This window comes from Tympanuchus pallidicinctus, unplaced genomic scaffold (genome assembly GCF_026119805.1).
Source record: "Tympanuchus pallidicinctus isolate F22 unplaced genomic scaffold, pur_lepc_1.0 scaffold3, whole genome shotgun sequence".
Lineage (NCBI taxonomy): Eukaryota > Metazoa > Chordata > Aves > Galliformes > Phasianidae > Tympanuchus > Tympanuchus pallidicinctus.
In genome coordinates, this window is record NW_026294747.1 from 87,802,615 (window position 1) to 87,828,358 (window position 25,744).

Genomic DNA, 25,744 nt, shown 5'->3' on the forward strand with positions numbered 1-25,744 from the left:
GGGAAATGGTTCATGACCTCAAACCAAGAAACTTCTTGTAAAGTCTCTTCTGCCTACTCATATTTTCTTCTTTATTTAGTCATTTATGACAAGGTCTCAGGTGATTTACCCTTCTCATGACCTTACATCTTTTCACTGAAGTGGTGACCTTGGATATTAATGTGGGTTTGAGGCTGACTTTTTAAAGCATTTGTCCTCATTTCAGATGTTACTAATGTACACTCGTTCTCATAAAGGCCTCCCTTCTTGCATGCAGGGCAGACATTCTAATTTCCCACAAGCTATGGATTTTTTCTGCACCTGAGCCAGGACTACTCCTGCCTGGTTTTCTACAGAACTTGATCTGCTGCCTTGGCTTGCAGCATTCAGCAATGCTAGTTTGAAGAGAAGAAAAAAAAAAAAAACAATCTATACCTTTACAGATAGATCTATCTATCAATATATACCAGACCTGGGTGAGAATAAATAAAGTCTGTAATTCTAAGATGCAAGTGTGAATTTCAACTGAATTTGTATGGCAAAGTGGTTTTGAAATCTCTTTCTTGAATTCACTCTCAGTTGAGAATTTGAATTAGATGAAAAAAAAAAAAAAAAAATACAAGGAAAAAAAATTGGGCAAATGGGGAAACAATCGTGATCTGTGGAGTGATTGAACACCAAGGTTCTTATTGACTTCAGCAGGGCCATGGCTTTGGCCTTTGTTGTGCTAGCAAAAGTTGTCATCTGTTGATAAGCAAGATAGAAGATGAAATTTACTTTTCTACTCTGTCTCGATGTTTCACTCTTGCCTATCTTTCTTTAAAGTCTTTGTCACTGCCTACTGCCAGCAGTAGTCGTGACCAAAAAAAAGGATGGTCCCAAAGTGGGATCTCATGTAACAATCTCTGAATTTCTAAGTGATTTGTGAAAATGGATGTTCAAATTATTACTGTTTTCCAGACAGCTCTAGGAACTCATAGTTGCTTAGCAAATTTGATACTGAGTAATAAGGACACTGCTCTTTGCTTTCAGTGCTATGGGAAGATGCGATTTTAATTTATTTGTATAGGATCATAAAGTGCATGTTCTAACACTATATTATGTATTCAAGATATTAGAGAAACTTTGATTTTTTGTAACTCTCTGCATGTGAAGCTGTCAGGGAGAACTGACAGGTTGCCTGCCATCACCTCCTCTCCAGCTAAGTCAGCAGCCTACACTGTCAGTGTGAAAACATCTGTTGAATGGATTTATTGACTAGGTCTTAGGAGCCTTTTTCTTTTTTTCTCCACACTGTTTATTACAGCCATGACCTAATGAACTTAATTTGTTGACATGTTTCCCTCAGTGTCTTACTTGATCCCATCTCACGTTTCTTTCTACTGTGCTGTTTTCTTGGCAACAGGAGTTCCTGGCGCATCAGCGTGTCCACCAGTTGCAAATCTACCAGGCTCAGATGGCTACAGTTGGCATGGCGGGATTAGATAAACATCGGCTGGTGTCCAGGACTCCATCTTCCCCCACTGATTCCACATTACCTCACCCAGCTGTGGACCAGCCCAGCCAGCATGTCTACACAACTGGTAGGATTCCCTAAAGACTACTTCTAATAGGCAGGGCAAATGCGTTTGTTCATGTAGGATCAACAGATTTAAATGCCTTGAATACCTCCTGCAGCATTACATTCAGTTTTAGCCTTACTGTTCCTTGGTTTTATGGTGCTGTGCTGGCTTCAAGTCAACCAGTGCAGCTGATAAATCACGGGGTTAATATTCACACAGTCATACATTATTATCATTGACTGGCTCTGGCTATATAGTAACAGGTGCATTTTTTGTGTCTTTATGTCATTTATAGCTTTTTCTTTCATTTCTCTATCCTCTGGCTTTTTTCTCCATGTTCTTGTTGCTTGTTTTGTAAAGAGGCCATCAATAAGTTGAAGAAAAATCTCCAGTAAGTAGGAAAGCTGCAGAATAATTTTCCATGTCTTCATTTGACAAGTCAGACTACACTACAAGGTTGATTCCCTTATAGAAAAAGCAAAGTTGCAGCTCTGACTGGAAGGTAATATTGACTTCAACTCAGGTATCCTCTAGCAGTTATGTGGAGTCTCTACAATAGAAAGTTTTCTGGTCAGACATGGACAGTCCAATAATGAAGGGAGAATCTCCTACCAGTGTGGTCTAGGCTTTCCGAAGTCAAAGGATTTGAACACTCCGAATCATCAGTGAAAGGAAGAAAATGATGACAAAAATTTCTTCTAGGTAAACTAGCTTCTTTTTAAAAGTTTGAATCCCAGTGTAATTTTACAATATGCTTATAAGCAAGTTTTACTTATTCTGTGCATAAGAAATGGGAAGCGAGTACTTAGATATACTGTTTATTCAGGCTTTTGCCAGAGGTACTAATTCGTTCACAATAGTTATCAAAATTTGTCATACTCCAAAAGCTTGTATTTCTTGAGACTACAATGATACACTTAGGAAAAAAAAAAAAAATATATATATATATATATACATACATATATACACATGTTTTAAGACATCCTTAAAACAATGCAAGTGAGTGGAAGCAAAGTGGCATTCAGAGATGAAAAAGATAATTTTTATTTTAAATGTAGTTAATGTAAGAATTTTACTTGTTGGGTGAGAAACATTTGGACTTTATGGAAGGAAATCTGCTAATTCACTTACCATGAGTTTCTCAAAAAGGCAGCTGTGCAGAGACAGTATTAGGGCAGGCCACTGCTTGTCTTGATGTAGTTCATAGAGTTCCCAAGACATCATAAACTCATTCTAAAAGACTCACAGAAGACAACAAAAGGAAGCTCACTGCATATATGCTTCAGTGTCCTGTTCAAAAGTCTGCAAATCTTCTGGAGGTATGGTGTGATATCATATTTCATAGCACAGCTTTATTTGTTACTAATTTCTTCAGGGTTTTCTCATTGTTACTGCTGTTTTCCAGAACATTTCACCGTCTTCAAAGCATGCTGTTAGATAACAATTTTTAAGTCTCTTGATCTCCCCCCCTTTGTTCAAAATGTTATTTAAAGTTGATCCAAATAAAGAATTTTAGAAAAGAATGAGTATTAGGGAGCCATAGTGGGGAGATTTTGCTTTTTCTGACTTAATGCAAATTCAGTTTCTTTTGTGTGGTGTCTTCCATTATTCTATGGCTCCGTGTTGCCACCATTTCAGACTGTCATCAGGGACACATTCTGACCTCAGTAATATTGGTGTAAATCCAGAATAAATCCACCAGTCTCAGTGGAGCTGCTCAGCTTTACACAAGGAATCTGAGAGCGCAATCTGGCTCTGTAGACATTTGTTCTGGAGAGACAGAATAACCATCTTTTATAAATATTTCACAGCCGTCTGCAATTGAAAACAGTTGTCTTTCTCTCTTTTCTTTCTGTGGGGGTGGGGAGATTATTGGCTGAATCCTGTTAGGGAAATCCTACAGGCTATTTTTAGCAGTAAACTCTACTACATCTATTGTACCAAGCACATGTGCTCTACAGCCAGCAGCAACATATCTGAATTACTTGCGCATCCTAAATTGATTTAGATGCTTGGAATAAATGAAAACATATCTCAGTCTTTTCTTAAGTTAACCCTGTTTATAAATAAGTTTTTGCACTCTTTAGTGTCAATAACTGACTATTTAAAAGTTTTTTGCCATTTACTGCTGACTTGACCAAACTTTGATTGGACAAAATAATTCACGCACATCAAGATTACATTTATATTTATATTCTGTTGTCTACGTAACTCTATCTCTAGCTATATATCTCTATCTTGGTCTCTTATCAGTTTGGACTATGCAACTCTAAGCTTGTACAGAATACTCAGAATAAAATGATTGCTGAAAGAAAGGCAGACAAGTGATTCTTTCAACTGCTAAACTACTTTTGTTAGTAATTAGAAGCATTTATGTTCACTGAAGTCCATTGGGTGTCAGTGCCTACTTTGGCCAAGTGCTTTGAAAATCCTATTGCACATCCATTTACTTTCCCACTTGGGCAGAGGGATGGGAGGGAATGTTTTCTTAATTAGCAGTATGATGACCACTGAATAGTTCTATGGTCTGGGTGTGCGACACACTTTAGAAGTTAAAACTCGGCGCCAAGATAAGGAAAGATGAGTATGCAAGCATGCATCTATTTGCATGCATACTTGCTATTTCAAATAACTTATAAGAGCTGATGATAGAGCTTCAAAATTTATAAACTGTGCAGTGCAAATAACTGCAGAGAAAGGAAATTATTAACTTTTTTTGGCAATACCGGCAAAGATTTTAAGCTGCATTAGTTTATTTGTTCCAGATTCCCTGGTTCATTTTTTTTCTTTTAAAGAAAACAAGCTGAAAAATCTGTACTAGAATTTATTGCTATTGTATTGTTTTGCATGTTGGATCATCTTTTAGCATAAAACTAGTCATGCTACATGTAGGTATTATTTTTGTGTTCTCCTTGTGCTAAACACAATTGTCATAACTTTATTTTTACTTAAATAGCATGATCCCTAAGTATTGGATCTAAAGGGCATGAGATAAGTAATATGGCGTATATGTCAGCCTACCTAGAGCAGTATAATTTAAAAATTTTGGCTTCTAACTGAATCATCTCAAAACCTTAACTTTGCATTAGCCAAGTTACAGATTCCCATTCAGCAGGGTTTTTAAACACTTAACATCCATTCAACTTCTTTGCCAAGTAAGGGTGGTACTGAGCATGTTCTTGAATCTGTACATTAATATTAATGTGTACAATAATTAATATTGTATTTTCTTCACTGGTTGACTCTTCAGTAGCAGGCTAACAAAATTTCCCCAGAACTGTGTTGGCATAGCATACTTCTATTGGCATAGAAGGAGGTTTTGAATACAAAGTTTTGTAGCTTGGAGAAGTTGTCAATTTGAGTTCTTTTCAAACATAAGAGGAAGAAAAATGTTTCTGAAATAAAAATGGTTGACAGGGGTAAGAAAAATATTTCTGATTCCAGACATTTCTGTGGGATATGCAAACAATGAGTAAATAAATAAAATTATATTTCAGTTCTCAAACTTGGTTTAAGAGCCTTGAAAACTGAAGATTTCTTTAGTCCTTAGCCTAGTTTTTAGAACTGCTCTCTTTCTTCAAGTGCACAGCTACAGAGCAATGTGATATTGATATCTCTGTGTTATAAGGTTGTTCTCTCCTGGGAGAAACAAGTATAGAAAATTCCAAACAAACCTTGCACTGTGGTATAACAATAGGATTTGCTCCTAATTGAGCAGTGGATGGAACGGAAAAAGGGCTCCGGCTGCCACTGCTGCAGCTCTGAAATTTCCGTCTGATGTACTTTGAGATCTGGACTAATACATTGTATCAGTTAAGTAGTATGAACACAGAGGGTCATTTTCATCGCTAAATTTAATTTAAAAGACTTTTCTGAATGATTTTTCTTAGACCGTCATGAATATATAACATTTTCTTGTTATACAGAGGTTAACCAACCTCTTAAAGAAAAGGAGATAAAGAGTAACACGATTTTTTCTATTCATAAAAGATATAACAAGACACCACTCCATTTTTTTTCTTTTTGACTTTTATGTTTTAGTGTAATTTTTTAGCATCTTTTTTCAACTTTCTTGGTATAACAAGATGTAGATTCTAAGTCAAAATTCAGTCTTTGAAATAAAAGAGGACTTAAAGATCCAGAATTTTCATCTTTCTTCTACTGGTAAATAACATCCAATTATGCAACAGTACACATGACACGAGACTGCATTTGTTTTACTCTCTGTTTCTTTTCATGTTGTCTTTGCACTGAAGGTGTTGTGTATGACAGCCTGATGCTGAAGCACCAGTGTATGTGTGGCAACTACGCTAATCACCCTGAGCATGCTGGAAGGATCCAAAGCATCTGGTCAAGGCTGCAAGAAACTGGGCTGCTAAACAAGTGTGAGGTAATAAAAAATAAAGACCAGATACATGACTTTTTTTTTCAGGTGAACAGCATATTTGTTAAATCCAAAATCTATCTTACTTCTGTAAGAATAGAGTGAATTGACACAGGAATTATTTAGATTTAATTGACTTAATTTAATTTAATTTAATTGCATTCCGGTAAAGCACACTTTCCAAGTATAAAACAAAAGTTCTGCACAATGTATATCATTATCTGCATACATCAGAACATAAAATCCAGCTACACCTGTGTTCTTCACCTTGATATAGGAATTTAGCAAGATACAATCAAACCACAAACACAGACCTTTCAGTAGAGCACCTTTTAATTTCTTCAAGCAGCTAACAGGTTGGGTTTTTTTGTTCTGAAGTAGTACAGAGCACTGCTTGTTAAAATGTAGTTTCTATCACTTCATAAGCATGTTTCACCTCGTTTTATTTCAGGCTATAGTCTGTTTTCATAAGCATTCACATTTGCCTGAAGTATGATGGGTACCAAGTCGAAAATCAATACATACAAGTGCAATATAATAAATATTGCAGAAAATAATATCAAAGCAACAGTGGAGCTTTATTCCATTTCAAAATCACATATTAAAATATCATGCTTAAATAAAATATGAGCTCTCAGATTCCCATATCACCCGGGCTACTGAAAAACAGCTTTTCCTGCCACTCACTGCTTCCCACGAGTTGTACAGCACTGTCAACTTCTGCAGAAGCCAGTGACAACTGAAGGTGCTTACTGCACTGCAGCATAAGTCAACAAAGTTCAACAAGTCTGCTTTATGTTTTGCAGGATCCCTGGATTGTTGGGACTCAGTCAGTTAATTTCAGTATATATTTAGGTTTTCACAAAGGCAAAAGAACTTGTACAACAGAGCCTTTTTTTTTTTTTTTTTTTTTTTTTTTTTAGTAATTTTGCTGCATGTAGCCTAGCATACTGGACAGTGAGATATTGCAGGCACTGGAAATGGATTTGTTGTATACACTCATCTAACTAGATGGCAGCACTCTAACAGGGATAATGGTTTTGTGTTTGTTTGTTTTTTTTTTTGTTTGTTTGTTTACTTGTTTGTTTTTTGTTTGTTTTGTTTTAGTTTGGATCATTTTTTAAATTTTAAAGACTTTCTTTCAGCAAGGTCCTTAAGGCCAAATATCAAATAAGTGGTTTCATTGATGAGATCACATACTTAAGAAGTAAGTTAAACACCCACTTGAATGCTTTACTAAATGAAGGCCTAGGTACCTTGTTGATTCCAGACTCATACAGAAAAGTCAAGAGAGGGCAAGTAAGTATGTGGGTCACTCTGAAAGTAATGCTTCATATTTATTTCTGTAGAAACTAGAACAGATAAAAAGGCCACAATAACACTATTTGGACCAAATTTTCAGCTACAAAACACTTTTTTCAACATAGCCCTCACCATTAGCTGTGCATTTTTGCTGGCAGTGAACAGGAGCCTGCATGCAACTCTCATAAAAATCTGCACCAGCGAAGGTGACCCACTGTCACTGTTACCAGTGCTAAAATGCACCACCCACTGCCTCACTGTGCTCATATCCACTATTTGATCTCTATAAACTTTCAGGAAACACCAGTGAATGTCAATGGATGCCATCTTTTTTCTCATGGAGGAATTCACTTCCACAACTTTGCTTCATACACATATCCATGTCATACACCATTCTGTTAAATTGTTCCTCTATACTATCTGTCATGCAGTAATAAAATGTACTGGAATATTTCTGAGAAGGTTCAACCTCTGCTACTCTAAGACTAACATCTGCTTCTAACATCATGAACCAACATAATAAAATAGGAGGCATTACTTTCGGAGCAGCCCTCTTAAAGTGCAACATGCCACCTTGTATTATTTTATTCAGCAATAAATAGATGTTGCTAGCACCAATTGCGTAGCTCTGGAAAAGTTGTTAATTGGTGAAATAATATAATTCTGAAGTGCATGCAGTTCAATACATCCTGTAAGGTTTCTCTTATAATTCTGGCATTTCAAAAATTGAAATGCAACCTAGTGAGTCTTCCAAAATCCTGAACGAGAAGAAAGGAAGTAAATCCACATGTTGAATGACATTCAGCTTATTTTGACTCCCACTGTGTACATAGAAATGAAACTGGAATGTGAAATGAATTATCAAAATGCAAACTCTGGTTATAAAACTTTGAGGAATGTTGGTGTGAAGCTCATGCATTGATCTGATGTTTATCTTGATTCTCTTACATAGCTAAAGACAGGATTATATCTGATGGTGCAATTTGTTCTTTGCTTCACTGAATTCTCTAGCATTTACTCAACAACAAATTCGACTTTAAATCCCCTTACTTTTAAAATACAGAAAAATTGAAATGATTTGCTTCAGTGTTAATTTGATTCTTTAGGAAAGTCATTCAGACAAATCATATCACCAACGGAGAGGCAGTTGCATTATTCAAGAAGTAATGCATTACTACAGTTAAGCTGCATTCTAGAATATACCACATTGAAAATGCAGAGCCAAAGCAACACTTGCACTCCACTGTCTCCTTTACGGACTTCTGAATGTCTCCTCATGGACATTAGTATTTCTTAATGTAATTTCTCAATATATGTTTTGTATGAGTTTCAGAAGGAGTTTGGGGTAAGGGAAGGTCACTGGTCTAGTTTTGCCAAGATCAATGCCTGGCGCACCGATTCTGAAGGATTGTTCAGGTAGACTGCAGTATCGTTCTTTGTCTGATGAGGAGCTCCAGGATCAAAACTAGCTCAGTCAGGGGTGGCTCAGATCTCTGCACTTCCAACATGTGCATCCTTAGCCACAGGAGTGTGTCAAGGGGACCTCCATATTTTGTTAATTTAGCAAGAACCTTTAGATAAATGAGCATTATTTTATTTAGATAAATAAACATGTCTGTATCATCCGTATTACTGCTATCAGGGAAAAGACAGCCCCTGCCATCAGTACATGTGAAATCAGACATACCTGGCTGACAGCTTATTACAGTCAAAAGATGAATCTGGGCAAATTAATCACTCATATTGTCCTCATAGATAGATTATATAAAATATAAAATATCACTTGGTAAAATCACAAGAAGATTTGACTGGAGTATTTGAAGCTGTATCTTCACTACAAAATGAAGTATGGCTGGATTTGTTCTCCACTACTATGGCCAACTGGAATTGGAAAGCCCATATTCACATTGCCAGGAGTGTACTCTTATGCCTATGTCGATGCCCAAGCCATGTTTGGGATTTTTTTTAGGACAGTGCCCATTGCTGCTCAACCAAAATGGTGTGAAGGACCCCATTAACACATAGCAGTACATAGGATTGTGTTCCTCTGCCTGTGAATGTTTCCTAGCACTTCTTCCTAGCACTTCAAAAATAATGCCTCCTATTTCATTATCTTGTACCAAGCATCATAGGCAGATGTTGGTGGTATGGCAGTAGAAGCTGAACTTTCCTGCCAATATTTCATTGCATTTTGTGGCTGTGTGACAGATGGCATCAGATGGACAGTCTGACAGAATGGTGCTTGAAGTCATGCAATTTTCTCTTCGTAAAGAGCAATGCATAGCTGCCCTACCTTTGGGACAAAAGAAAGGTTGAATGTTTTGGTAGTGATGTCTGCATTCCACTTGTTTTATGAAGAGGAAGTATTTACATAACTCCTGTGGGGCCTTAATTTATGCACAAATGACTGACACTGGACTACCCAGTTCAGTATGCTTTTGGAGAAGAAAAGAAGAATGTAGACAAGGTCTCACTTTATGCTCCCACCTCTTCTTCCTGTAGGGACTGTGGTTCAGAACATTTTCCTTTTCAACCTGGAATTTGATCTTGGTTTGGCTAGTTTTCTGTAATGGTAAGCATTACACCTCCTGCTGTCTGTATCTTATGGACTGAAAGAGAGAGCATGAAAGAATTTAAGGTTTTAAAAACCTTTGTTTCTTCCAGACCACATGATCAAAATATATTAAAAAAAATCATATCCTCTGAACCTCAACTTACTATTAATGAATAAATAATCCAGGAAAAGTCCATAAAGACACTTTAAGAGCCAAACTCTACTGTTTAAAACATATTCAGACCAGGCACTGGGAGATCAAAACACGTGAAGATAATAACTGCATCTCTCTACAGATGCACGAATGACAGAGATACAACTGGAGTTCCCACAAAAAGGAGAGAAAGAGATATACTGACTGGCAAAATACCTGTATTATCTGTATGTTTTTTCTTTTTAAATATGAGAGAATTGAACAGTGATGAGAATTGCCTGAAAAATAAGCCCTTGTCTGAAGACCTTGTTTATAAAATGGATAGCCTGGGAAAATTTCACAGAAATTCTATATCCATATGAATAGCTGCAGTAGAGGCAATGGACACATACTGAGAGACCTGAGCGAGAAATATTGCTTAAGCTAAGTCAACAATTCCTGTTAGTTCAGCAGAGAGAAACAAGTGGTGTCACCTTTGTCTTTGTGAATCTCTGGCTGTGCAAGAGTTCATTTTGCTGAAGGGCTAACCAAAATCTCTAGGTTAATAGAGGTCATTTGTGTGAAACTTTAATGGTACATTTTAAACTCAAAACCAGATTGGACAGTCCTTTTTACCTTAAATTCTGTGAGAAGTAAAAGCATTTTCCTGTTCTGGGGAAAATAACTTTCTGTTTCTGGAATGTTCTTTTGCAGCACTCAGGTGCATTTTACCCACCTGATATGTGCAGAAGTCTCCATTGATGAGGGAACTGCGTATGGCAGGGGAGAAAGCACACAAATTGTCATGTATGTTAGAAAAGGATGAGTTGCCCCGTGCTACTGTTGTGTGACTAGAGAAGCCCTTTCAGCCTCCCCCAAATGAAATATGTTCCACAAGTTCTGTGCTATTACACCTTTTTCAGTTGTCTTTTATGCCTATTTTCTGCTTTTTGGTATACTTTAAGCTTTTGATAACAGCACGGGCACTGAAAATGAAGAAGGATATAAAATAAAAATGACAAGTATAAAAGTGTACATCTAAAGTTATACAAATGCATGTTATATCATTGGATAGCTCATATCAGTGAGAGCCATAAGCAATTACTCTGCAGAACATATTTTATATGATTCCAGACATTGGCAACAAAAGCATGTCATAAGATGTGCTTTTGTGTATCTTCTAAATCCATACATCACTGTTTAAAAACGATTGCTCTTTAGCAATTATCACAGGTAATTTTCAGTATACCACATTTTTGTGTGTGTGTGTGGAGCCTTAGATAGTTGGAATTTTAATGTTACTGAAAATAGCTTTACCTGCAAGGATAGAGCAAAGGTGGGATGAAAGCTGAAAGGAGTAATGAATGAGGAGATGTGAACACAGAAACAGCACAGACATCTTGTGTTTACCCTTCCTTTTTCTCCTGTCAGTTACTGTGTATAAGTGCAGGCTGGTGCTCCATGTAGGAGATGGAGAAGCCTTGGAGAAAGGACAGTACTGGGCTCTGCATGTCCTGGCAGTTCAGCTCTGCCCCAAGAGCCTCACTGCTAGGAGTAGCTGGGAAAGGGCTGTTTCGTGCTGTTTGATTTCTTCACTGAGCCCATTTCTGCACAATCTGTTTCTTCCTAGAAAATCTGTCAATATTGGGTAATAGGTAGCTCCTCAGCAAAATACTTCTCTACTCTAATTCATTTTGGAGACATCACTACCAGACCCTACTCTGTTAGTGCAGAGCCATAGGACACCATGCAGCTCCGTGCTACAAGAATGACGGGTGGCTGTGGGTCTCTTTATAGTTAGAGTGATATGGCATTTAAGAGCACTTTAAAAAGACCCAGACAATTAACTGTCTTAAACGTATCTTACAGAGCTTTTGTGTAACTTGCAGAAAATATACGACCAGACAGTGAGTATTTTCCTCAAGGTTCTTTGATGTGACTTTTGCAAAATACCACTTTACTTTTCTTTCACATTTGTTTTAGTTGTTCTAGAAACCAGCCTTCCTTTCTTATTTTATTGTGAGGAACTGGGCATACAGATTTTGAAGCAGCTTATTAGAAAGACAGAACTGAATGAAAATGGATGAATAAATAAATATTACCAGTCACCTCACTTGTGAAGCAAAAGACTTCATCTGACTCAGAAGAACTATTGCGGAGTGTACTGATTCCATGAAGTAACTTAATGTGATGATTTTGATTGTGCAACTATGTGTTTAGAGGATGTGAATACATTGCTACAAAGTCTCATGTGAGACTGGGAGAGGCCTGAATAAATTGGAGATGAAAAAAGTTTATTAAGTCATTTAGTTCCTGGATCATTCCCTAAAATGTTTTTTCCACTGCTGTGTCCAGACAAGCTTTTAACACTACAAGGAATAGGGCTCCCACTATAACCCTGCATGGAATCTTGTTCCACAGTTATCTACATCCAAATTTAGGGCATTTTTCCTCATTTGTCAGAAAAAGTTGCTGCTGCTTAACTCTATATAAACAGGGCATGATTCCTCTGTCTGTTCCTGGGCAACTCCTTTCTTCCTTACTGTGCTTTCTTTAATGTTTATAGTACTGCTTTCTTCTCCTAATAAAGATGTTTGTGCTTCCTGATATGCATGAGTGTATGTATGCATGTATGATGGATATAATGACAGCTTAACCTGTAAAAAAATAGATGCGAGCAATATTTCTGTAAAAGGTTGACCAGTCTAGTAAAAATAAGATGGTCTGTTTAGGTAACTTCTTTACCTATTTATTTGTAGGCCTTGACAGTCAGAAAGATCCACCTTCTAGATTGTGACAGGTTTTGCCCATTGGTTCAAAATGACCAGCTCTTCAAACAGAGACTAAGACCTTAAAAATAGTCTGCTTTCTCTTTTTTGTTATCCAATATCAACAGGAAAGATGATCTTGGGACCAGAACTTTGTTGACAGTGCTGTTTATAACACCTGAATCTGAACAAAATCTGCTTCATGTTGTTGTTTGCAAAGGCACTTGCACTGGCAGATAAGTAAATACTTTTATGACAGGCTGTAACTCCATATACATATACAAGGAATAGATCTACCGAATAAAAAGAATTAGCCTTACTTTTTCTCCCTTTTTTAAAGTGATTAAATGTGCGCAATTGATTTATAAAAATAGTCCCACCCTCTTTTTTTTTTTTAACACTGTTAAATGAGGAGACTGCAAGCTGGCGAAACAGTTAAAGAGACAAGTCTCACTTATAAAAACAAAAGTAAGTAAGCGGGTCAGTATCTGCAACAAGAAAAATGACCCTTAGAAATCAAACATACATTCTAAAAATAAAAATACAGAGAAATATTTTACTTAAGAATGTAAATGCTAATTTTCTTCCTCTCCCTGGCTCTCTTCAAAGTGATCATGTTCTCCCAGCAGCATAAATTGCAGTAATTACAAAAAACCATAAATCTGCATTCAGAACACATCTGCAGCTTACAGGTGTGAATAAGGTTTTGTTCTTTAAACACGACATTTTCTAGTCAACTGTCTGATTTAAGAAATATCTTCTGTTTTGGTTTGTATTTCTTAAAATAATACATAGAAGAGTCAGGATCTTTTCTTTCTCTTGTATTTGAAATCCTTTATTAACTCTGCTACAACTTAAGCATTTGTGATAAACCACACAAGCATTTGTTTTTCATATAGCATTACTTTAATAAACAAATCAGTGTCACATTCCTGCATGACACAATTTCAACCCATTATTAATCATACTAAATGTTATTTCAAACCTTTACTTTTTTCTTTTTTCTTTTTTTTTCCCTAAATATTGTCAGTGGAATATTGTAGGCCTCTGCTGTTTTCTTTCAGCGAATTCGAGGTCGAAAAGCCAGTCTGGAGGAAATACAGCTGGTTCACTCTGAACATCATTCACTGCTGTATGGCACCAGCCCCCTGAACAGACAGAAGCTGGACCCCAGGAAACTCCTAGGTCTGTACAGGCCTCTATTCTACTGAGAACAGCACATTCCAGCACTGTCATTAGTCATAGCTGGTGTCAGTTTAAAATACTTGGCAAGCAGTGTGACAAAAATTCACTTTTTCCAAATGCATTGCTATGTGGAAGGAGAATGTCACAATGGAAGCCAAATATAGATTAGCAGAATGCGCAGGCTGGAAAGCACAAAGAGAAGTTTCTTCTCATTTGCTTCAAAATTGTCAAAAAATTAACCCTTTATTGTAATTTGTTCTCCATCAGAGATCGATGGCAATTTTGAACATGGTCTTCAATCTCCATGTGTTCTCTGCTTTGAAAATGAGAGTTTAAGATACACTTGCTTGTCAGAACTGCTTGTTTGCTGTTCTCATTTGCTTTATTTCAATGACTTCAGCCATGCTAAGTGCACATACCATGCCTGAGTCTTGTTATGAAGTGCTATGAACTTTATTTTAATGCCTTCCCATTATGCAGAATACCATATATTTCTGAAGAATGGGGAATAGACTTATTAAAATATTAAATGGACCTATGAATATACAGAATGCCATAAAACTGTCAAGATTTCTTATAAAATATCTTCAGGAACAGCCAATGCTCATCATAAGCTTTCATAGTAGAGAAGTAAGGTTAAACTGGGCACTGTCATGACAAGTGCAAGAAACAGAGCCTCTTCTCACACCTGCTACAGTGATGTGAAAGGAAAAAAAAATAGAGCATTTTGAAAATAATCTGTGAATGAAATCCTGCCTTTTTTATCCTCGCACACAAGATGAAACACATTCTCTGCTATTTTTAATACATATATCCTAAAATGTGGAGATTTGCCTAAGTGTAATAAAACTAAACCCAAAAAAACCACAACATTAGTCATCAAGAAATTGCTGTTCTAGTTTTATTAATACATAGCAATTATTTTGCTTTGGAAAGAGTTCCTTCCATAAGGTGAACTGTGGCTTCAGTGAGCCATAAAAGTAGATAGGAGAAATATACTGATCACAGTAACATCTAAGTTTATACATGTTTGACAAAACAAAATCAAAGCTAAAAAATAATTACAACATGATAGATTATTAGAAGCTAGAATTTTTAAGGTAGGAAATCCGCACTACAAACAAACAAACAAACAAACAAACAAATAAGCACTAAATTCCTGCAAAATGAAGAATTGGAAACATTTTGATTTGGGTTCATCAACATTGTCAAAATGTTCCGTTTTGATAGAGTCAAGCATTTCATTTAGATTTTCTTTATTTTAATTCATTTCATTTTAATTTTTACATTATTTAATATAACATACATTTATATGAAGTCTTGTTCCCATTTTGGACTGTTATATGGGATGCAGTAGTAGTGTAGTTTCAGTTATGGAGTCAAAAAGGTAATGAACCCAGGTACTCTTGCTGTGTTTCTACCTATGTATACAGAATGCAGAAGGCTCTGTTTACCGAATCTCAAAATCCATTTATTTGTTCACAGTTCTTTGCTCAACACTCTTTGCCTTTGTCATCTGGCACTCAGTCCAGAACATTTACTCTGAGTTTATATCGAGATCACACTTTTAGCATATATCCTGAGTGTATCTTTGGTGAATACCCTTTTCTGTCTCTGTAGGATGTTTTCTTGCTGCCTCTTGCAAGGCCTTTTACGAAGACAATGGTCAATTAAACACCCTTCCTACATGCTTTTGCATGTGCCTGGTTTTTTGGCTGGAAACTATAACCATTTAAGCTTTCATTCTCCTATATAAAATAACTTACTTTTCTTTTACATTTTTCCAAAATGCAGTGTGACTTCCATCTCCCATTGTCCCCAGTTCAGTGTGGTTGAACCTAAACAATGCTGACATTAAAATTAACATCTTGGTATGGTACGAATATTCAAAATGATGTGTAGTGAAGGAGAAAAATCTAAAGGAAATGTTTCTCATCAAAAATGTCATCAATAACAACATCATCTCATAACTTTCCCATTTCAAGTAAAGTGCATTTTTTTTCCTACAGCAATTGTTCCATCAGATTATGGTTTTGCATTCTAATGAAAAGGGTTTTTTTTTCCTTCCCTTACTCCTCTGTGCACTAAAAAAGACAGAGTCACACTTCACTCTTCATTTAAGTCTCAGAAAAACATTTGTTCCCTGTCCCTGCTCAGAAGAGGACACTTGCATTTTCTTAAGGTCTTTTCTTGCTCACATGAAGTTTCTGTCTCTTGTAAATAGAAAAGAAACACCTGAAGGAACAAAATATATTGAATGACTAGAACTAGAAATGTGCTACCTGTCAATAAGTGCTGATTTCTCTGTTAACGAAAACTCTCTGTTCTGGAAGGCTGTGAAGTAAAACAGCTGTGAACTACTGAAGTTGGTGAGAATTGTGCACATAGATATTGTCCACATATTCTTCATGCTTTCAGAGTATAAACTGTCTTGAACTCCTGGCTTTATTTCTCCAAATCAGGGGTTGCCAAAGCAGCTATTGCAAATGATTGCTTCAATTTTTGCACTATCATGCAGTTTAGCTTTTAACTGATCATATTTCACTGTGGTGTGTTAAACAACATGTTATGTTGCATTACATTTTCTTGACATGAATGAAACTAATATGGAGACTGTGTGTCACATCACATTATGGTTTCATGTGACAGAATACAATCTTTCATACCTCTCTGAATGACCTCAAGGGCAGAACAGTTTGATTGCTTTTTACCTCCTCAACCATAATTAATAAAGTGTTTCTAAAAATCAAGTTTCCTATGATCACAAGTTTTTAAAAGTGGGAAATACCCTGTCAACACATCCCTGACAGCGAGGCAATATTTAAAGTACAACTAAGAGATGCATTTATAGAGCATCTCTGCATCTGCAATTACTTCCTTAGGAAAAATGTCTTTGTTCTTAAAGGATGACTCTGGAAGCAAGCAGATTCCTCAAACTGACATTGCTTTTTACTAAATGGTGCCTTTTAACAAGTAGACGCATTGTTAGTGGATTTTTTTTTGTTGGTGGGGGTGGTGGTTTTTTTGTTTTGTTTTTTCTTTGTGTGTGTTTGTGTGTGTTTGTTTTGTTTTGTTTTTTTTGTGTATACGTTTTGTTTTGTTTTGTTTTTCCAGAAAGGGAGCGTTTTCCCATCACTTTTCTTGCTCATCAGACTCTCATTCAGACTCTGAATAGCAAATCTCAAAAGTGGTATTCTTGGCTTCTATAGGGGTTTCCTGCTTGGCCACCCAGTTTGAATAACCAGCTCCTACTACCTTCATGGGTTGACATTTTTGAGTACAATATTTCTAGCTCTACCTATGAATTTTTGTGGTGAATCTTCTCTAGATCTTTCTTGTAAAGTGATTTGCTTGTGACTGCAAATACTGACATGATACAAAGCCATTCGTCTTTGACATAAGTCACTCTGAAAGTAATGCTTTCTATTTATTTTGATGAAAACTACAACAGACACAAAGACCACACTAAAACTACTGGACAGAGTGAATTTTCAGCTACAAAACACTATTTTTCAACATATTCATCACTGTTAGCTATGCATTTTCTTCCAGTGATGTGCAAGACCTTGCATGCCATGCTCATCAAAGCCTGCATGGCCATCCAGAACATGGCTTGTTTTTCACATTTCTGTCACCTCTGCTGAAATTCACCACCTCTCTGTGCTCACCTCCACAGTTTGCTCTCCATAAATGTTCAGGAGGATAGGAGAATGTCAGTAGTTGATGTTTTTTTGTGCACAGAGGAATTGATTTCCACACCTTTGCTTCATTCCCTTTTCTAAGTCAGATGCCATTTTATCAGACAGCCCCTCTGCTGCCATCTGTCACACAGCAACAACATGTAACAGAACATTGGTAGGAAGGTTCATCTTCTTAGTGCCATAGCACCACTATTTGCCTCTGATGCTGTGGCCAACATACTAAAATAAGAGGTATTATTTTTGGAGTTGTCCTCACCTACTGAAGTATCTCAATGTCTTATTTCTATTATTGTTTTATGCTGGATGTATCCTAAGTAAGAAAGGGTAACACTGGGAAATATCAACTATTTATCAAATTCAGCTGAGGCAACAACTCCAAGCACAATTCTCACTATTCATCTTCAGGGTTTTCATTTTCAGACAAGTGTTGTGAGCTCCTTTCTTTCTTAGAGGATAGTCTAGTGATGGTCTCTCCCTCTCTCTGTCTTACTGCAGATCTTCCTGACGTTCTTTTAATGAATTCTTGATGCTTTTCCTATTTTGAAAATTCTATCATCTTCAGCTTTTTTGCTCTTGTGCAATAAGAAGTTAGTATCCTGGCAAATTTCTTGATGAACTGAAAAGGCTTTATGATTGTTTTTCTCTGATTTAATGCTATCCGTTGATTGATTTTAGTGTCTTTCCTCACCATCTGCTTTTCTGTTTCCCCTTTGTGTTTGTTGTTTTTAATAGTGTTTACCATGTACAATGTGCCCTGCTGCATGGAGATAAATGAGAATTCATCTGTTCTCTCTTATGCAATGGAATTTAAGAAAAAGTCTAATCATTCAATATTCTAAAAACACCTCCTTTTATCTCGAATTTCAGTCTGTGTTTCTATTAACATCTGTCACTTTAACAGCACTAATTTTTTAGTTAGCTGCTCAAGACTTTTTGATCTTCCCCATAGCAAAAAGTGAAAAACTGCTGCTCACATTGGTCCCTGGATCTGCTTAGCAAGAAATCTGGAAAATCCTTCCATACCTCTGCTCTGACAGTCTTTGTCAGTAAACATTTCCTTGTGTGTCTGAGGCCATTAGGACTCGCAGTACGAGAACTTTGCATAGCCGCTGCACCTGCATTTCCCTGGTAGCTCCACGGGAGGTTTTGTTTCGCTTCTCTAGCACACTGTGCAAACTGATCAAAGGCCTCTACTCTGTTAAAAATGCATCTTGGATTTTACTCAAAGCATAAAGCACTTTCTTCATCTCAGACCTTTCAGTCTGGTCTCCCATACTTCAAAGATGATGGCTTATAATTGTCTTTATACATTTCATTGGCACCTGCTAAACATGAGTAACTGCAGTGTTTGCCCCTTCCATAACAATGGGTGGCTCCTCTTGGTAACTTGAGTGATTCACTACCTAACGCTTCCTCCATATGGCAAAGCCACAAAACCAGTTCTGTGATATGGCAGAAGAAAAGTCTGCATTCTCTTCCACAGCTGCCTTAGGATCAGATTACATACTTGAATAAGAACGAAGTCAAGTCCTGAGATTCTTTTTTGAGATCGTCCTTATCAAGAGAAACAATGAGTTTAGTCGTTCAAAAAAAGAAAATGTGAACAAATAAAAAGTGATTATAATTATTAACTTTATCACATTATCTATAAAGCATAATAAGCTAGAAATTAGATTCTAAAACCTATTAAGTTTATGTTCCCTTTGGTAGAATGTATACACTGAGTATTACTGGCATAAATAATGAAAAAGATATTTCATGTTATGTTCTAAAATATTAAAACATAAAAATAAAAATAACAAAATATTCATTAATGGGATATAAAAAAACGAGACCCACTTTTGAATAGCTAAGAAGATGAAGACAGCAGTTTTCGAAGGATAAACTTTTTGGAGAGCTGAAGTTAAGAAATAGTCATCAGTTGCATGTGAAGCTTAATGACGTTCCCTCTGTTGTCAGTGAAAAGAAATAGGCACTTCTAAAGTACGATTCATCTCAACAATCATCAAGGCTGGGGAGAGATGCCTACCTCACTTCACTGGCTGTGTAATAAGCTGAGATGAGTAGCGTAGGCAAGCTGCTTATCTTTTCAGCAGCTAAAGATACCAGGTTGACTACCAGCCCTAGTTCAGAGTGATTTTCTGCGAAATTGAGTTCATTACCTATACACTCGTTAGAAACCCTTGCATACCAATCTTAGGATTTGTCACTGTTGCAAAAAAAAAGTAATTTAAATGTCCCATGGCTCATTTGCTTTTGAGGTATTAATCGAGTTCTTTATTTTCATTTTGTGATGCTTAAATTCAGAAATCAGAATTACAGTAGAGATTGCTGATCCAGTACTCAACTGATTTTTTGATAATTGATACTTACTGTTTCTTTTTTTTTTTTTTTTCAATATATAGGAAACGTGTCTCAAAAACTCTTTTCCTTGCTGCCTTGTGGAGGACTTGGGGTAAGTAGATGTTTGGTTGTTTCTTTCAAGAGAAGACAGCACACAACAAATGTGTTAATTCATAGATTCCACAGCACTGTTTTACTAAAAATTCAAATTCACAAGAGGTTGATAAATCTAGAGAGGAATTCTTGGACATTATCTTACTATTTTCAAATACATGAGTAAAATATATTGCTATAAGCGTATGAAACAGGTAGGAACATGTTTTGTGGAAGTGTGGTTTATTTTTTCGCGTGTGATCTATTTTTGAGAAAAGTAACGTGTGCAATTTCTTCTAGCAAAATGAAATTTGATGAAGCTGCTTCATGTATTGCTGAAAAGTAAATATAGCTCTGCATTGCTCAGAGAGCAGAAAAAAAAAGTACCAGATTACCAGAACAAATTATTCTGAAATACAGGCGTTGAGTATTAGTATTCAATGGGCAAAAATTTATAGATAATAATGTGTTGAAACAGTAGGTAAACAATTAATCCAAATTATTGAAAGCATTTAGAATGGAGAATTTCTACTGATCTTGATGTCATGCTCATACTAAATTCAAGGGAAGATAATAGCAGGATAAATCCTTTTTCATGTACAGGTGTTTCATGAATTTTCTTTTTTTTCCCCCCACTTTCATTCTTTTTTTCCCCACACTGCAGTTTTCCACACATCTAGTTCAGCTCAGTGCATTATTTACTAATGTCAGTGAAATCAAAATGCTGATATTACTATGTATGGATGGGCTGTCTGAGTGACGCTATATGCTTTAGGTTTTTGGATGTTTTTGCTCTTTCTCAGTAAAACCACAATCTCTGGAATGAAATCAGAGATATACCTCAATTTCCAATACAAATTTCTAATATTTTATTTACTTTTATCCTTCACAAAGGATAAGTTCCATGACATAGTAATCTTGTTTATAGCTTCTTTTTTTTTTTTTTTTTTAATAATGAGATACTTGACAAATAAAATATATGTTGTAAGATTTTAACTCTCAACAACAATTCCATTTGAGTTTTCAGTATTTAGTAATGTTCAAGGTACTGTGAGTTACAGAGAATGAAAGGATCTCAATCAAATTCCTTTATTGTGGATTTAAGCTTTCTAAAGATTCTAATCAAAATCTGGCACTTGGTGATTAACAACTTGCTATACTTGAAAATTGGAGATCATTCCTTTGTATGGATCACCTAACATTACATGAAGTCATGCAGACATGCACGTACACATGCGCCTCCGTGCATTTCTGTGTACACAGATGCATGCACACGCTTGTGTACACAAATTTATCTATAAAAAAGGTGAAATTAATTGTCATCAAGGTATTTTTTCACAGTTACTGCAGTAATCAAGATGTTTAGAGACGATTAAGCAGGAGATGGATGATGTTATGAAAGAATTTTATTGAGACTTCTGAGCAAGGAAAAGCTGGTGCAAAATTTCTTGACAGTTCTTTTTGAGGGCTTTGTAAAGTCAGTTGGACTGGGGTATGCTTTGAAAATAAAGCTATAAAAGATTTTTCCACGAAACATGTTATTGAGACATGGGTGAGTTAGTACTAAAATATCATAAATAGAAATGGAGTTTGAAATCCTTTGAAATCCTTTTAGTAATGAAAGTGTGTTGCCCACTGTAAGGAAAACACAAGATAGTAATGCTCAGCATAAATTAGCTCTTTAAACACTTAAATTTATCTGTACTTTCTTGAGTCTCTTTGCTTTATTTCTGATTTAGAATCATGGAAAATGGATTAAAGAAGCTATTGTAGAAATAGATCCTTTATTTATATTTTTCTAGTTGGTTTCCCTTTCTATGCATTATTATTGTCAGCCTTACTGTGGGCCTCTTAAAGAAATGGGTTGTGACCTTTTTCAAGGTAAATAATCAGATTAGGAGCTCTCTTTCAGTGATATTTAACTGTCTGTTGGTTAAGATGAGCTCTGGGAAAGGGAGCTGCTTCAAACTGCCTGGAAAGCAATTCCTACATTTATATTCAAAAAAGATGGTAGAGAGAAAGAAGAAACATTGGTATTTAATGGTTTTCAACTTAGTTGAGGGTTATGAAGCAGTAATCAGAATGAATGCCATAGTTCATGCAAAGACTGTGAGGAGGCATAGAATCATTTAATTTTTTTCTTATCTTCTGTGTTTGTTGTTTTTTTTTTTTTCCTTGCTTAATTATTTGTTTACTAAATAAGACAGTGAGAAAGGCTATTAAAAAAAAAAAAAGAAAAAGACCTCAGTTCTTGCAGAATACTTTATAGCTTTCTCTTGATTCTCTTGATTCTCCCACAGAGATATGGGAACCTTGCTGACTGTTATTAGTGAGCCTTTCTATTATTACATATATGTGTGGTTAAACTACTCAGACAGGAGATGTTCCCATCTAGGATTATTTCTCTTCCCTGCCAGGTTGTATTTAATATCAGAGTTCCCATTTCTTAAGGAATGTTGTTATTACTGAGGAGATCATAAATTGTTTCTGGGTGGGGACCCTCACAGCACACTAAACCTGCACCACTGTTGAAAGGAGCACTGGGCCAATAAGACAGAGCACAGGAGGGAGCAAAGGCCATGTGTCTAAGTATATAATCTATCTATCATACATTAATAAAGTGAAGTCCTAGCACCTCTTTCACAAAGCTTATATATTTCACATGAAAGAATCACGTTGACAAAATGTGAACTATTCTTGGAATAAGAATTAGAATTTAAGACTTCATAGGCATCGTAGGCATAATGAACCAATGGGCAATAAAGATTATTGGCATGAACTTGGATGGCTTGCCTTGTCCTGAAAGGACTTAAAGGTGCAACTAACTTCTTCAACCCTAAATTCCACTATATTGTTGATTTTGTTGTCATCTTTATCTGTTCTAATAGCACTAATAAATTGCTGCCAAGATGATGAATCCTCTTTTTTTTTTTTTGGATTTTGCAATTGCAGAAAAAGAAAACTTTATCAAGAATTTTGATTTTTTTCCAAAAAAAAAGTTCTGATATTTTGGAGTGCTCTTCCATTGCAATTCTGAATTGTTTGCATCGATACATTTAAAGCTACTGATTCAGTAAAGAATTTTCACCTCTATGAATATATTTTCAAGTGATAGTGACTAATTAAGTTGGAGTCACTGTTGAATTTTACTTGCCAGGATTTCTGAAGAAGAAGGAAAGAAAAGTACGAATAAGAGACAGAACAACTAATAAATATCTCCCTATCCAAGAATCCAAAGATAACTTATACTGACAGCGAAAGTGAACAGATCTAATATATATAGAAAAAAGGAAGTCTATATCTGACCTCCTAAATTTACCCATAACAGGTTTTCTTTCAATGACAGTTCATTTTTCATCTGAGAACTATCTAAAGTTAGCAACACGTCTGCTGAAGTATGAGACTTCCTTTTTGCAGTAATGTTTTTTATTCTGTTGGTTTTTTTTTTTTTTCAGTTTCAACATTGCAACAGCCTTAATTGTTATTAAAGAGTTCTAATACTGGGCGGTGTGATTCCTTGCACTAAAGAGACACTATTAGCTCTATAGCCAACATTTCTAATAATAACAGATTTTTCTTGTAGCTTGTCAGAGGTTTGGAATGTGGAAAGGTTTCCAGGAGGTGGGTAAATTGCGGGTGAAATGGCCAAATGGGGAGAACAATCACAAATTACTTTCTGGTCCTGCAAATTATCAGAAAATGTCATAATTTTTCTTCTGTGAACAGCCACTAGAGATATAACTGATCATTTGGTCAGTGCATCCATCTATTGCAATTCCTACTCTTCTGCTGCGAAAATGACAAAAAAAGAAGCAGAAATGTACTTTTAATGGGAGCAAGTTTCATCTCTGCCTTATTCTGTCACTAAAAATAGTGGTTGTTTTCCTGCCTGTTTGACCTGCTGCTGTGTGAAGAAATCTTGAAGTCATTTCTCAGCCGTATTTTTTTGCCTAGTTGATCGGCAAAAAAACCCACAAAAGCAAAGAAGAGCAGTCTTTTATGATAATGTCATCATCGGCTCCCAGCTTCAAACACTTCTGCGGCTTTTGAATTGTCATTTATAACTTGGAACTGAACCGACCCATAATTCCCTTGATGCATTTAGAGAAATTGATAACAGACTGCTTCTTTTACGGCTCAGAGGAGGCAACTCCAATCACATCACTATTGGCAGTCAATATTATTTTCTGACATGGTTGTAAAAGTATAAAGGGGCTTATGGCATTTGTTTAGATGAGGAATGGGCTCTCAAGCTGTGCTGGGGTTTATGGGTCCAGATTACTGAGTAGCAAAGGGAATATGATGTTTGCAAACAGGATATGATTTTATTTAAGTTTGGGTTTCATACGTTGTTCCCTGGGGATTACTCTGCAGACAGAAGAGAATTTCACTTTTATCATATGAAATTGGGCAGTTGTCCAATCCTCCCCCCTCCTTCTCCCTCTCAAAGACACTGCTCCAAACCTGTAGTGTGTAAAGTCAGATTTTTAAATTGCAAGAGAAGGAGATGGGGAAGAATACCACCCTGTAATAAATTAGACTTTTACAGAATGAATCTTTAGTAGGCTTAGCAGTGTTGTTCATGAGCTAAATACTGAGCTATCTGAGTGGCTAAGAATGGCTTGTACATATTAAGAAAGTCCATTGCATTTCCTTTAATTTTGATGTTGTTGTAGTAAAAGAGGAGAGGTTTTCTGCTAGGATAAGCTGGTCTTGTTTCATTTCTGGAGTACAGGTTAATTATTGCATACTAGGAAATAATTTGGCCTGTAACTATTAAGAAAAGAAATTTAAAACTATGAAACCTCTCTTCTCTTTTCCAAATTCTACAAAATATTCATAGTATCTCTCTAAATATGATGTATGTTGATTTTGGGGTGGCCAAAAGGGACAGGGAGGTGATTGTCCCCCTCTGCCCTGCTCTTATGAGGCCCCATCTGGAGTACTGTGTCCAGGTCTGGCGCCCCCAGTACATGAAAGAAAGAGAGTTGTTGGAGAGGGTCCAGAGGAGGACCACAAAGGGGGCTGGAGCAACTCCCCTACGAAGACAGGCTGAGGGAGCTGGGCTTGTTCAGCCTGGAGAAAAGAAGGCTGTGGGGTGACCTCATTACAGCCTTTCAATACCTAAAGGGAGCCTACAAACAGGAGGGGAATCAATTCTTTGAAATGGTAGATAATAGCAGGACAAGGAGAAATGGTTTTAAGTTGAGGGAGGGAAGATTTAGGTTGGGTGTCAGGGGGAAGTTCTTTACTATGAGACTGGTGAGGTGCTGGAACAGCTTGCCCAGAGAAGTTGTGGATGCCCTGTCTCTGAAGGTGTTCAAGGCCAGATTGGATGGGGCACTGGGCAGCCTGGTGTAGTATTAAATGGGGAGTTAGGTGGCCCTGCATGTGGCAGGGGGGTTGGAGATTCGTGATTCCTGAGGTCCCTTCCAACCCTGGCCATTTTGTGATTCTGTGATTTTCTTCCTGTTATTCCTTGCTGCAGTAGTTGTAGAGTACTGCTTTTTGTCCTGACTACACAGGAAGAAATGGAAGAAGGAAGGCAAGACCTCAATAGTGCACAACTTTAATAAGTCAACCAGGGAACAAATGGTTCTCTTCTTCTCCTCATTCTTCTTTCTATCTCCCCAACCTGTGCAGGAAGATTTCTCAGCCTTTTCATTTGTCTTATAGGTATGAATTATATCAACCTAATGCTATTACCATGGTATCACAGCACAGAAATTATGAAAGTATT

The 25,744-nt window shown here is 36.5% G+C and overlaps 1 protein-coding gene across 2 annotated transcripts in view; it reads left to right on the plus strand.

Annotated features, from left to right (window-relative positions):
* HDAC9 (histone deacetylase 9) overlaps nucleotides 1–25,744 on the plus strand; it is a 438,145-nt gene that overhangs the window by 295,741 nt on the left and 116,660 nt on the right. For both annotated transcript variants that reach the window (XM_052696013.1, XM_052696014.1), the window contains 4 exons: nucleotides 1,385–1,562; nucleotides 5,798–5,931; nucleotides 13,747–13,867; nucleotides 19,974–20,023. In XM_052696013.1, coding sequence (XP_052551973.1) covers nucleotides 1,385–1,562; nucleotides 5,798–5,931; nucleotides 13,747–13,867; nucleotides 19,974–20,023 — 483 coding nt within the window. The remainder of the gene's footprint in view (nucleotides 1–1,384; nucleotides 1,563–5,797; nucleotides 5,932–13,746; nucleotides 13,868–19,973; nucleotides 20,024–25,744) is intronic.